At 44.7% G+C, this 15,460-nt stretch overlaps 1 protein-coding gene across 1 annotated transcript in view; it reads left to right on the forward strand.

Moving 5' to 3' along the window:
- Positions 1–15,460, forward strand: part of KCTD19 (potassium channel tetramerization domain containing 19) — a 1,216,368-nt gene that overhangs the window by 201,322 nt on the left and 999,586 nt on the right. Inside the window, exon 4 of the mRNA XM_085637050.1 lies at positions 7,895–8,086. Coding sequence (XP_085493176.1) covers positions 7,895–8,086 — 192 coding nt within the window. The remainder of the gene's footprint in view (positions 1–7,894; positions 8,087–15,460) is intronic.

Consider the following 15,460-nt stretch of genomic DNA (forward strand, 5'->3'; position numbering starts at 1 on the left):
AAAGCCCAGGATCCCACGATGTTGAGCCAACATTGCTGACATCTAATGGCTTTGCAAGTGCTTATTCAATGTTTTCTTTTTTTTTTTTGAAAAACCTTTATTGACATTGCAAATAAGACAAGTATGGGCCTACAACCCTCGGGGCCGGCCGCTAAGCAGTGAAAGTAACAGCAAACAGATTTTAATCACATGCAGCACCCCGGGAAGCAGATTCTCCCTGCTAGTATTCTCTTGTCCACCGAACAGCCCAAGAGGGAAACCAGGATATAAAAGGTTTTCATTTTACAATAAGGGATAGAAGGATCAGGTGCCAATCAAGTTCTCAGCAGCGAAAAATGGCAGGCAGAATAATGAACGTCAACTATAAATAGCAATCTATCAAGTCAATGGCGCTGAAACAGGAGGTTCAGGATGTGGAGGAATATCACAAGCCGTTTGCGCCTGCAGTCTCCTGCCCTAGGACCCAGAAAACCCCACGGAAATGAGGCACAAATGAAAAACAATAATTGGCCACGAAGGACACCTACCGCACTGACCCCAGAAAAGAAGACAAAGAAGAATAAGAGAAGAAAAAGGAGGCCATAGAAACGAAGTAAAGGACTAAAGAAGCCCCTCCCCCAACCCCCCACCCTGCACCTCTGCAGATGACTACGGCCCCCCCCCCGCAGTGTGCCTGTCGCCCCAGAACCAGACCCGAAATATAGAAGAAACAGAGAAAAAGGGGAAAGAGAGGAAACCCCCCCTAACAGAAAAGGGGAGAGAGTAATAATAAACTGGAGGAGGGCCTTCAACCATGCCCCCGGCTTCTCCCTCCCGCACAATATATTCCTCCCCAGCGCAAACAGTAAACAGCAAAAATTCGGCCATATCTAAGAGAAATGGGGAGCATTATGCACCGGCTACACTATTAGTTACGTCGTGAAAGCACACAACCCCCAAGCCCGCCCGCCTATTAATTGACCACCTCTGAAGGATCAGCCTTATCCTTGGCCACTCTTTGCGAATCCACCAATGCATACCCATCGACCCACCATCATGTCCAAAGTTACAAGGAAGAGGAGCGTCCAGAGAAGACTAGAAAGGGACACACACATGTGGGGAGGACGTTTCGGAACACCAACACAGTCATCGTCATGGAAGATCACCTTTCCCAGTACTGCCCCAGGGCCTGCGCCGCACACAAGGTCCAGGAAGGAGGAATCAGCCAGAGCAGGCGACCGTTGCGTGAAGATTGCCTGGGTCGCCGGAGGCCGCGCATGGGACAAAGTCACCACCGTCTGCTCAAGTCCAAAACCTCCGGAACAGACCGACCCCACAGCCAGCCGACCACACGCTGCCACAGTGTCCAAAGTTCCCATCTGTCCCTTATTCACAGAGGCGGTCACGGCACTTTCCTCCTGTGGAAGGTGAGACAGAGCCTTATGTACCTGGGGACAGGCAGACCGCAGCTGTTCCGACGCTGACGCAATACCATCAAGCTTCCTCCCCAATACCCGGGCGCCGTGAACCAGGGTGGAATGAAGGGCTCCGAGAGCATCGAGAAGGTCACCGTACCCCAGCACGGTCCCCCGCGCTCGCTCCGCTACGCTCCTTTGCGCCACACACTCCCAATCTTGCCGTGACCCAGTGTACAGGATGATAGAGTCCATCCCATCAAGATGGCCGCAGGGCAGGGCCACCCCAGATGGGGACCGGGTCTCAGGCACAGGCGCAGCAAGTTCCATGTCCCTGCAAACAAGGGTCCGGAGGCAGGCAAAATGTGTATCCAGTGTGTGGCCACAGGTAACAGTCGTTCTCCCCTGGGCCAGTGTCCGCGAAAACCGGGAGCAGCCCGCGCAAATCGGGACGAGCCACAGGCCGCGTCCGATCAGTTCACCGGCGAGGGTCCAGGCGATCGCCGATAAACCCCTGGAATCGTCACCCCGGGTATGCACCTGTCACGCTACGCTCGGTGATAGGAGCGACCACTGCGAGATTCAGGCCAATATTCGCGCCGCTTCGGTATTCCGACTCAACCCGGTCACCAATGGCCGCTGTTGTTGAACTGCCGCCCGGCCATGTTGTCCACCCGAGGTCCCGGTTCCAGGGCTGCACAGGCCGCAAACTTCAAATGAACATTTCTCGGGCGGTACCGCCGCTAGAAGCTTCAGGATCACACGATCGGTTGCCGCTCTCAATCATCAACACGGGCATGTAGCGCAGGCTGAGGATCACATGCAGGATATCTGTGCGGGATGTGGAGGTTCACGGAGCCGGGAGCCTACGCTGCCGTCCCGGTCGCCATCTTGGCTCCTCCCCCGCTTATTCAATGTTGATGGGGTCTTGCTGAACAACTGTGGAAGCAATAGTGAGAAACAGCTGAGGAGCTTTGAAGTGAAGTGAGAATTTGGGGTAACAGCCAGAGCTGCCGACAGGGTAACTGGGGAACCAAGTTTGAATTCGGGGTAGGCTGAACAGTTTGTGATTCTGGGCAAATCACTTACACTTCCCCCTGCGAACAACAATGAATGGTTCATTGTGTAATGTAACTGGTGAGCACTTAAGCGCTTCAATACCATCAGCTGATGTTATCAATGTGGCAAGATGAAGGATGGAACAAGCTCTCCAATACAATTGGCTCATGCAAAAAAAAATAGGAATAAAAGCAGCAATGACGAGGGGTGCTGTGGGGGGAAAGTCAAGCAGGGAAGGTAGAGGGGATGGGAGATGGGCATGCAATGACTGCAGAGGGCGGGAGGAAGCAACAATGAAGGGGAAAAAATACCTTAATGGAGGCAGGATCAGAGACAAAAGAAAAACATATATCCTGTCCTTGGAGGATGCCATATGCTTTTTTAACTGAGACAAGCTACTTTCATCACTTTGCAATTAAACAGGCGGACTAATTGTAAGATGCCTGAACAAAAAAAGGTTGCCAACAAAGGAGCATGCAGTAGTATTTTTAATTACTAATAGAGACGTACAACTGGTTCACTTTGGATACTTAACACAATTTGAATTGTTAAAAATGCTAATTTCCTCATCTTGTGTGATGTTGGACAGACAACTCCGTAGTTACTACACGCATATGATTCAGGGATTTCAACCTGAACGCTTGAATAAAATAGATGCTTTGAGCACTTCCCGGTTTCAAATGCCATTCAAAGCACAGTTCAAAAGAGTGAAGGGTGTGGGTGGCATTGGGAAGCGAAGCATACAAGAGAGATAGCTGGAAGAATGCCCTCTTATGGTAGGCTTCATGGACAAGCCATGAATTTGAATGCAATACTGTAATAAAAACAACAAGAGTGCCATAATAGAAGAGAAGGGGCAGGACAGAGGATGTGGCATAAGGGCCAGAACTGCCTACCTTGAATCTGGGGAGCTGTGTTGGAGTCTCAGCGTCTGCTCATCATCCTGTACAAGCACTTTAGAAATGGTGCTAACACTAAAAGATGTAATCAAAAATATCGGACAAATAAAAAAACATGCAGAGGACAAGCAAGCTTAAAAAGTGTGCAGGCTGGAACGCGGAACCGGGTGCAGACAAAACCAAATAAAAGAAGTTCCAGCAAAACTTGGGTCTTGGGACACTGATAAGAGAAACCATCAAGCATCAACTTTATTTCGACCATAAAAGATTATAAAAGTACACATACGAGAAACACACAAGACGTAACAGGAAACATCATGCTACAACCAATAAAAATGGAGGAAAATTAGTAGCAATCAAACGAACCAATGAAAAGTGAATGCGGGATATAAGCCCATTTTAAGATTTCTATTAAAGAGTAACTGGCACTTATGTAAAGAGCTCCAATACCTTTAGGTAGTGTTTGGTGCTACATAAAACTGCACAAAAAAAATGAATAACAGAATCGCTGGAGGAAGCGGTCTGTGCAACAGAGTTCAGTGGGGGTAAGCAGAAACGGGCGGGAGGTGGCGGGCAACCAACAGCAAATGCGGGCAGCCACAGGGAGATTAAGTGATTTGCCAGTAATCACAAAATGTGAAACTGAGGCAGAGGCTAGGGAGACAATTTGGCGTCATTTTGGGAGAGGATATGTCGTAAGGGCCAGAGCTGCCGACTTTGGTGCTGGCAAACCAGGTTTCAGTTTTGGCTTTGGCTTCACATCCTCGATTCTGGGCAAATCACTTAATCTTCCTGTGCCTACAAAGATTAATGTGTCCTTGTGTAAAGTAACTGGTGCTAATGTCAAGCACTCCAGTACCTTTGGATGGTGTTTGGCACTTTATAAAACTTCACAAAAAAAGTAACTGGTGCTTATGTCAAGCACTCCAATACCTTTGGGCGGTGTTGGCGCTACCTAAAACTGCACAGAAAAAAACAATGTGAAAAGCAGAGTCTGGGAGGAGGGGATATGTGCAACGTGAGGTCAGCGTGTGCAAGCAGCAACGGGCAGGAGATTGACGGGCAACCAACAGCAAATCCAGACTTGCAATGGAGAGATTGAGTGATTTGCCTAAGTTTACAGTGTCCTCATTAAAGGTAGCTAGTGTTAATGTAAAGCGCTCCAATACCTTCAGGTGGTGTAGGTGCTATATAAAACTGCACAAAACAACTAACTAGTGCTAATCTAAAGTGCGCCAATACCTTTGGGTGGTGTTGGAACTATATAAAACTTTGCAAAAAAAAAAATGAAAAGCAGAGTCTGGGGAGGGGGGGGGGGGGGGGGGATCTATGCAACGAAGTCCAGGGTGGCAAGCAGTAATGGCCGGGAGGTGGTAGGGCAACCAAAATCAAATGTGGGCTGATTAAGATTCGGTGATTTGGTTATAATCACAAAATGTGGCACTGAGGCAGAGGCTATGGAGACGATGTAGCATCCTCTTGGGAGAGGATGTGATGTAAGGGCTACAGATGCCAACTATGGAGATAGGAAACCGGGTTTGAGTTTTGGCATTGGCTTAACATCCTTGACTCTCTGTAAATCACTTAATCTAACGGTGCCTACAAAAATTAATGTGTCCTTGTGTAAAGGATCTGGTGCTAATGTAAAGGGCTTTTGGAAAACGCACGGGCTCCTGAAAAAAGGTAACACCCTAACAGGGAAATCAACTGATTTGAAAAAGCTGTAGCACCGGGTTCAGTGCTGGTTAACATTCAGAAAGCGCGCAAGCTCTAGATAATCAACCACATAATATATACTCTAACAGACAACATAGAAAAAAATATGTTAATGATTTTATTAATCTTTTTTGTGTATTTTATAAATTTAGCAAAATATATATACAAATAAATTCAATTTTTACATGATTTACTTCTGAATACATTACAACATATATTGCACAAGTTAATCCTCCATTTGATATGAGGTCAACAATTAAACAACATATTATATTTTTTACATTCTATATTATCAAAACACAATTCACAATACAATTGAAATCATATATAAAACACTGGTAGGGAATTGAGGAATACCACCTCCACTGAACCCGGTGCTACAGCTTTTTCAAATCAGCTAATGTAAAGGGCTCCACTACCTTTGGGTGGTTGTTGGCACCATGAAAAACTGTTCAAAAAAGCCAGAACGAATCACAGTGTTAGGCTGGTTTACAGTAGTGAACGTGAGGAAATACATCGCAACAGCAACCCCATTAAAAGGAATACTTTTGCCATGGACAGAGAGGGGCAGGCAGACCTTGCTGATATTATGACTCAGCCTGACTCCTTTGAAGAGAATTCAAGTTAAACAACAATGGTGCACAAACATCACTTCTCCGGTGAATGAGGAAAAAGTAAGAAAGTGTGCAGATAGGACAAATTTGAAGAAATAGAGTCCTACGCTGTGAAATGAGAAGCAACAAGTCTGATTTTCCAGCTATAAACACTATTGCCGAATGACCATATATGGTGTAAACACACACACACACATCTAGTACCCACACACGCAGAATAAATAGACACTACACATACGCCAAGTAAGAGAAGCCATGCACACATGCTCCAATCAGCACATCTGCCATACACTAACAGAACATTAAAAGGCAGAACACCAACACTCACTAGAATGAAACAGACTACAATGGGGGTTTAAAGCAGTGATGGGGGAGGGGATGATTTGTGGACGGGGCAAGCAACGGGAGTTGTGAGGGAGAAAGCAGAGATGAGAGGTAGGAGGTGGGGGAAACGGAAAGCAGCAACAAAGGGAAAAACAATGACAGAGAGGGGGTGGTCTGTGGACTGGGCATGCGGGCGGGTGGGAGGAGACGGAGTTGGCAAAAGCACAAACACTGTGTAGAGTGCGAAAAAGAAAAAAGTAGGTCCTAAAATGATCATATTAATGGGAGAAGTAGATGTTTACAAATACTTGATCCATGCTCTGAGGGGAAGGCTAAACTCAAGAAGAGGCATGACCATGCATTCCAGGGACAAATGGTGACAAAGAATATGAGACAGACGGTGAAGCGAGCAAATGGGAAGCCTGCAGGTGGGCAGAAGCCCACATATTAAACACAATGGCCCTAATTAGGATGTCGGTTAGAGTTGCCACCGACTGACAACCCTGCAGTTTCGGAATCGACCAACGTTGGGCCGGCGGTTCGAAATCGCAATTACAATGCGACCACACACTGTGCGGTCGCAGACTCCCATTTCCGTATGGGAGCTTGTGTGGTAGTTGGAAATCATGGTGCTTGACACGCAGTGCAGGAATTTACAGGGGGGCACCATAGGTGCCACCTCAGCCCCCAACCGGAGGCAACGGATGAAGGGGATCCCTTCTAGGGCCCCCATGTCGCTTTCTGACAGGCTTTTCATGTCATAAAACCCAACATGGAAAACCTGTCAGAAAGCAACATCATAATCCTGACGGTGGGATTATGTTCGGTTTCCGACTGGACGATGGGCTCTTTGACCCTGTCGGAAGGCAGCCAGATTAACCGGCTGGTTAGAATTCTGAACATTGTAATGGTAATACGATGGTCGGAATTCAAACCAAGGATGTCAGTCAGTAAGCCTCCAATGAGCGGTCGGAGGCTTAACGACCGACATCCTAATTAGGGACAATCTTGCTCTTCAAGACAGGACATGCTCTGTCTAGCCAAGATCTAAAAAGGACTAGCATGTGAAGTGCCTCTCTGGCAGCGGGACAGCCTCAGCATGTTAGGACTGGGATGAGGGGAACCTTAATTGGGGTAATGATGTTTACCGGTAAGTAATGATTTTATTCTTGATATTTCAGAGAGATGCACAATAGTATGTAGATACAAAGATTCAGAGATAATGGACGCTAGTTTTACAAGGAGTGCTCTGTGTCTTTAAGTCCCTGAGTCCCTGAGTACCTTCAAAATCGCGTGACAATGTAATTTTTTCATTATTCTTATGATGTTTAATGTTGCATTTATTATTTTCACATGATACACTGTGACTTATTTGTCTCCCGTTTTCTGTCTAACTCCTTCCCAACCTTCATTTTGATGTCATATTCCCTCTGGTAATGTAAATGTCTCTGTAAATGTTCCTGCATGAATTACATGTACTGCACTTGCAATTAAAAAGTGCTCCCCATCTCCGTTGGGACCCCTATCCAACATAAAAATACCTTAAAAATAAAATGACAATATGCTTTTTGGAATTGAAGCGAATTACTATAGTTGCAAATAAAAGCAATACTGAATGTATGTGTTATCTAGTACAATAAATATTCAAGGAGCAGGGACCCATTGCTAAGTGGATATATATACTTTTGCTGAAAAGATGTATTTTTAAAATTAGTACTCCAAATGACATTTCTCATCTAAAACTATGCAGGAGGCTTAACATCTTGAATACAAATATACTGCCTTAGTTTACTATTTTAGATTTTTCTAAATTTGATTTCCTGTTCAGAATTTGTAAAAAATTTAGCACAAATGCGTTATTGTTCTTTAACATTTTGTTTCATTTTAGGTTTACATGATAAGGCTCCTTTAGGATTGATTGACACACCATTACTAGATACGGAAGAAGAGGTCCATTACTGCTTCATCTCAGTCGATGTGCTGGGCAAATATCCTGTGTTAATCAATGATGATAATTTGCTTTGGCTTGCTGAAGATTTTGCACTGATAGAAACTGGATGCAGTGAATTCCGTTTCATAGGTAATGCTGTATGCATCTGGACAATTCACCATTATGAAGAAATTTGTAATGCTAAGAAACAATATATTCACACTTTTAGCTTTACTGATTGGTCGCAACTTAAGTTTATTACTTCAGATAATGTCTGACAAGATAACGATAATGATTTACTTGACCTCACTCTGAAGATTTTGAATTAAGGAGAGGCAGTACCTAAATATTATCAAGAACAGCTCTTGATCAATGAAACAGACACTGTACTACTACAAACCACCACATTGAGACTGACATCAGTGATGTCATTTGAGATGTCATCAGTGATGTCACTGACCATGCCATGAATGATGTAATATGTGACGTAATGAGCAGTGCATTGCGGGGGCCCGAGTTATAGTTACCTGAACTAACTATAACGGTGGAATTTCTCTGGTTTTGTACGTGTGAAATGTCCAGCTAACTATAACGCCCCTGAAACCTATGGTTTTTTCAGTGAATTTCAAAGTTTTTTTAAATGCTAATTTCTAACTATAACGTCTGTAAAACCTATGTTTTTTTCAGTGAATATATATATCATCTCACAGAGGGAGAGCTACAGGCCGTCAGCTCGCAAAGGCACAGCAGTCTACTGGCTCGCAGAGGGACAGCTGTGGTCTGACTCGCAGAGGGAGAGCAACGGGCCGACGGGCCTGCTAGCAGAGACACAGCTATGAGCTAACGGGCTAGCTCGCAGAGGGAGAGCTGCGGGCCCGAGCTGCGAGCCGACGGGCTGACTCACAGAAGAAGAGCAACGGCCCGACGGGCCTGCTAGCAGAGACACAGCTAATGGGCTGGCTCACAGAGGTAGAGCTGCGGGCCCGATGGCTCGCTGGCGCAGAGTTTAGAGCCGATGGACTGGTTTCTAAAGGCATAGCCATGAGCCGCAATTGGTTCTGACCATGATATAACACAGATACATCATCCTGTACAATATCAACAACAGACGAAACAATGTTGTGTAATGGCAGTTATTTTCTCTTGACTAATGCAAAATGCTACGGCATCTTAAAAGGTATTCCGTACATTGTGACTGCGTCACAACGTGTAGTTTGCTGTAAAAACCTGCTGTTTCCTCCCTCACAGGGGAGTTTCGATACATCTATTTGGCCTTCCATTCCGACCTTGAAGGCAGAGTTCGACAAGCTGAGCCAAATAAGAGCCGTATTGTCCCAGAAAGAAGTTTCTCTCACTTCTGCCCGTGAGACTTCTGTCCTGCAGGTGGCCAATACGAGAACAGAAGTTCATAATCTTTTAAACACTGATCTCCCACAACATTTTGGTGAGCTAATTCATTCTATTTTCAAAGCTTCGCATACAACAGGGCTAGCGCATTTTTTTAAGCTTGTGGGATCCGGCCTTGTAACGTCTTTTCAAACTATTTTTGGTGTGATCCCTGCTTTCATTCATTCTATTTCCTCTAGTATTTTCAATGGGTTGCCACTTCAACTAGCTTTGGCTGCCGGACTGTTCCCCTTAATCTGCATACTCAGAAACGGCTGCTCCACCTGTGCTCATTCACAACCCAGCCCTACTACAGCTACTTTGCAACCGCATGCGTGACTCTTATGGTACCTTGCCGCTGGCCACTCTCAGCGTGGCTTACGATTTGTCTTTCGGCTATCCCTGGTATACTTGCATCCAACCAGTGTTCTCATGCATGTCCTGTCCCTTTCAATGGGTGTTGGATCTATGCCTCACAAACACAGCGTCACCTGACCCAGATTTTCCTTTATTGATGAACCCTTTGGTGAATCATGAGCGTGAATGTTCCGGTATTGGTTTCATGGCATGTGTTGCTGCACTTGGTGTGCTAGCTCAGTGGGATATATGTACAGCTGCACATGATTTCCTGCAACGGAGTTGCATCCAGTACCACGCAAGTTGCGCTGCTATGGTGCTGGAAGCACCGATAATCAATGAGCATGTTTGCTCCTTCGAATTGCTGAATTGAATGGCGTCTACTTTTTCAGATGAAAATAATGATTTCCTGTTGGAAGCTGTTGCAACTTACTGCTCTTACACAATGATGGATTAATTTGGCAGTGCCACATGGGTTTAAAAAAAAAAAAAATTCTCTCTCACCATGGTATTATTACATTTTTCTCTTTTCAACCCTGTTGTCATTCTTCGCCTACTTAATTTTCCTATATTGGATATCTGCTCTTCTTGGCTCAGACTTTGGACTCTGTGTTCTAGTTTGCTCACTGTCCGTAGGACTGTCCAAAGGGGAGGGTGTCGTGGGAGTTAGGAGGTGCCAACGAACGTTGCTAAGTTAGCATGAGTTCGTACCTTGCATCACAGCCATTTTAGCCGCTTTTTCCACACGATGCTAAATGCATTGGTTCTCGTAAACACTTCTGTTTTCGCTGCTTCGCATGGGAACTGTCTGCCTTTCACTATTACTGCTGTGCACTGAATTCTCGTCTGTACGCCATGTTCAAGAGCAGAAAACAACATTGCTGGTTATTCAGCTTTGGCCCGTCCCACACACATATAGACATAACATGGAACAGACCTCCGCTTCTGAAATTTCTAGTGCTTTTAATATTGTACAGGATGCAAATTACACACACTTGGAGAACAATCTTTCCCGAGGAAGAGCTGTGCTTGTCCAGAGATGTAAATCCTATCATATAAGACTTGAGGTTGGGGTTCCGCTGTCAAAGCCCAGATGTCTTCCACTGACATTGTGAACAGGTATGAGTGTCTAAGCGAAATTGTTTCTTTTCTACGAATTCTGAGAGGACCTGAGTCGCATTGTTCCAGGATATCTAATAATTGGTAGCTCCGCTGTAGTACGGAAAACAAATGAGGCAGAGGTCGTCCACTGATATAATAAACTTAGCTCGTAGCATGGGGAGGGTGGTAAGCGCTATTTGGCTTAATCCACTGACATTATAATATGCTTTCCCCATTCGAACTTTATGCAAGTGTAACTATGCTGATTGTATTGTGTACATGCATTTCTTTGCTCACCTTAGCACGTGTACTACATTACAGAGCTAATTAGTTGAAATAAACATTTTAAACTATACAAAGTCTCTGGTTACTCACATTGTGAACAGGTATGAGTGTCTAAGTGAAAGAGTGTCTTCTTCCCATGAATTCTGAGAGGACCTGAGTCGCATTGTTCTAGGATATCTAATCATTGGTATCTCCACTGTAGTAGGGAGGACAAATGAGATACTATAGCTAGCCCGATAGGGGTTTCTGTGCACTGAGGCGTGTTTTTGGTACACCACAACATACCGAGGTCCTGGTTTCCTGTGATGTGGGGAGCGAGTCGCGAGCCGGTGATGTGGGGAGAGGGACCGTGAAAGGGGTATCTCACACAGACAGAGCTGAGGTATATTTTCGGTGTTGCCTTGCAGAGGTAGAACTACGGACCCGATGGCTTGTAGATGGAGAGATGCGAGCTGACGGACTGAATCACAAAATGGCTGGCAACACTTCCTAGTTTCAACCGTTCACAGTCAATCAGCCACAAGCTCGTGCTCGTAACCCCTCAGCCAATCAGATGTCAGAATTCCCAAATATCGATATCTGTCAAACTTGATATTTCTCAAAAACTACTGAACGGATTTACACCATTTAAACAAAAGCGTGCTTTCTGGACCAAGACCTTTCTCCCTGCCAAATTTGGCCTAATTCCTTTCAGAAGTTTGACCTGCAGCCTTGTCTAAAGTTTTCTATGGCAAATGCATTGAGAAAACACGTTTTGGGACCCCCCCTTTTTTCTCAGCCCCCCCCCTTGTCCAATCACCCCCAAACTTTCAAGATACGAGATGATCCGAAAAGAGAAACTTTTTGGAAAATTTGTCACACGACGCCAAATTTATAAGCACATGAAAAAATGCTTTTCCTATGGAAACGTGGTCCTAACTATAACTATCTACTGGCGACTGCCAGTAGATAATATATATATATATATATATACATATCCATATATATACATATATATTTATGTGTGTTTGTGTGTGTGTTGTGGAAGCAACACCCTATGTAATCATATTGATAAATGTCCCTAAATGAAGGCCTAGTGTAACAGAAGCATGAATCATACTTAAATACATTGTCTGGCCAAGTTGTTTTGGAGCACAATTTTTATCTTTTTCAAGAGGTAATAATGGTCAGAAAAGTTGATTGGCTAGGTCCCTCTAGAAAAATTGGCCAAGGCGACTGTATCGTTGTGCATTTTTGATCTCCTAAGATGGTAAAGACCTTACTCTTTGGTTTAAACTGTAAGGTACGTTCTTGGTATGCCCGAGGGAACATTTTAGCTGAACCCCTTGTGTTTTTCTACAGGCAAGATATGTTCCTTGACATAGGTAGTGCTCCTGCCCAAACAGGGTTAGCAGCGAATCAGAATACTCACCAACCGCGGTGGTCAGTCAAAATATTGATTTTTAAATATCGACTTACATTAATATCGAGTTTTTAATATCGTAGGGACAGAATATCGAAGTCAAGAATATCGTTGACCAGAATATCGACCCCAAGGTAAGTAATATCGTTGTTTTTTATTATCGAAGTCTGTAATATCGAAGTAAGTAATATCGTAAGCAAAAATATCGTTGTCAATAATATCGAATTGTTTTTTTTTTGTGTTATGTATTTTAGTATGTATTTTATATGTATGTTCAACATTTTTTTGATGTATTTTCATACATTTTAAAATAACTGTTTAGAAATTACTAATTTTGTTAAAGTAAATTTTGCGTTTTAGTATCAGAGCGGGTTGTGGATTTATAGGGGAATAGGGTGGGAAGTAATTTAATTATATTTAATTAATTAATATGTTTTTATTTATTGGTATTGATTATTAATTAATTGGCAATTAATTATTAATTGGAAATTATTTTCTTATTAATTAGTTAATTTATAATTATATTAATTATAATTAATTTATTATTATTTGTCATAAATTGCTTAGTTGGTCATTAATTTATTCTTAAGTAATTAATTGGTAATTAATTGTTATTAAGTGATTACTTGATAATTAAATTAATTATGTGATTTTTTATGTGTAGTGGGTTGTGGGTTTATCGGGGAATAGTGTGGAAATTTAGCTTGCAAACTGAACATTATCTGCGCCATCTTGCCTCTCCCCAGCGCCACGCACAGCGAATGCACGGCCGCCATTTTAGGCACCCCACTCTCTCCCCGCTCACTCTCGATCGCCAGCGCTGCGAGCATCCCCTGGCGCTGCGAGCATCCCCCGCGCGCCGGCCACCCCCCGCTCTCTCATACAGGCCATAAACCCTCTCCTTCTGCACGACCCTGCTACAGAACCACTTCCGACCGACAACCCATACATGGTCATGCCTCTCCTTTGATAACCCCCTTCCTCTGCGCCCCATTGTCCGAACTGGTCCCAGGCCACCACCTAGCCCTGCGGATGCAGTTTATTGCCCCTACTGTAAGGGAAACACCCCACATCAAAGGGATTACAGTAGATCAAAGCCCCTACCCCCTGAGACCCGACCGGTCACACACACCCCCGGGAATTGACGGAATACCCTGCTGCGCAATAGCCATCTCCTACTGTGGGTGGGGTGGGAACTTCTACTGTATCTATGTGTGGGATCGGATCTGAACCGGGGCTTCAGGGGATATTCCCCCATACATCAAGGGAATCTCAAGAATGTACTATGTGTAATAAAGCAATAAACCAGTGTATAAGAGACCAGGTCTCAGAGATGCAGTTAGAGCACCTCGTGACGATACCTTGCTGTCTGATCTGATGTGTTCTGCTCCGACGGAATAAAACTTTGTTTCCTGCCTTCCAGTCTCCGGCGCCTGCCTCTTTCATTGGTAAATTATCGAGTGGTATGAGAGGCGATTACCGCCGGGCAAATACTTGAAAGGTTATCGACTGAAACTGCCGCTACCATTTAACAATTGGCGTCCCAAACGTGGGGCCCATCAGCGACACGTGGATCCAGTGGGAGAGGTCCCGACAACAGAGTGAACGACTGCAACGATCGGGAGAGCTCCTGCCCAATAGACCCTCGTCTGGCAGCCGATCATCCGAACTTCACTGGTTCCGAGCAGACCTCTCTCGAGTGATCTACGGTCCTGACTGGGAACCATCAGGAGTGCCGCGGCAAATACGGAGAGTAGAGGACGATCGGGCGCTGGAGGCGGAAGACGAGAAACTGTCCACGCGGTCCGGGTAAGGTCGTGATACACGACAAATTGAGAAATAATTGATTGATTGTTTGAAGCTTTGGAAATACTAGTATTGCTCATTGATTGTTCTCTTTGAGATATTCGCTGTCTACAAACGGGGAGGAGTAGAAATACTCTCTCTCTCTCCCTTTGCAGATAGTGAAGGGTAGGTAACGCAGACTTTTGTCCCCGTTGAAACCCGTCGTGCCTATCTTTATCTCCCCATTGATTGATTGTCCGAACATTGATTGTTTTGAAGAATAGTGCTTTTTGAGATATTCTCTGTTTGCAAATAATGTAGAATAGGAATATTCTGTCTAGTCTTTGCAAATAGTGAAGGGTAGGTAACGCAGACTTTTGTCCCCGTTGAAACCCGTCGTGCCTATCTTTATCTCCCCATTGATTGATTGATTGATTGTCCGAACACTAGTTGTTCGATATTGGTTCTTTGGAGGTATTCTCTGCTTACAAATAACGAAGAATAGAGATATTCTGTCTAGTCTTTGCAAGCAGTGAAAAGATAGGTAGTGCTGACTTTTGTCCCCGTTGAAACCCGTCATGCCTATCTTCTCCCCACTGATTGGTAGTTGGTTCTGCCCAGACCGCTTATTAGAGGTGAACCACCCGGCTCCACTGGAAGGCACCCCTAATAAGGACATGTTCACTAAATATGGACTAGTCGCCGTAGCTTATAGCAAGCTGTGGCATAAATATACCAAGAAGGACCCCGAGAGTCAGTGGCCACTGATGGGATCCTTCGACGACCATAAAATAGAAGCGCTAGAAATAGCTCTGCGTAGCAATAAGACGACGCCTACTATGCTTGACAGTATCGGCATGTGGCGCAAAGAAGCAACGCAACGGAAAAAGAGGGAAGAAGTAAAAGCAGAAAAGGAATTACGAAAGGCAGCTCACCTTGCCGCTAGAAAGTTAGAAGAAGACATAAAGGAGAGAAGGGAAACTAAACTAAGACAGGAGCCCTAAACCTCAGGCCAGTACGCTGTTAGGACCCCTTCTTTGCTCTACCCTGAGTTGTCCTCCAAGCAGCGAACTAATGACGAATTACTGTTAGGTCCCCCGATCATTTACATGCCCCCTCCATATGCACCCTCCCAGTCAGTAGTGCAACACCCACAACCCCCGAACATGATCGAAAACAGTACAGGGGCCTCGGCCCTCACGGCCTCC

The sequence above is a fragment of the Triturus cristatus genome, chromosome 12, assembly GCF_964204655.1.
Source record: "Triturus cristatus chromosome 12, aTriCri1.1, whole genome shotgun sequence".
NCBI classification, from domain to species: domain Eukaryota; kingdom Metazoa; phylum Chordata; class Amphibia; order Caudata; family Salamandridae; genus Triturus; species Triturus cristatus.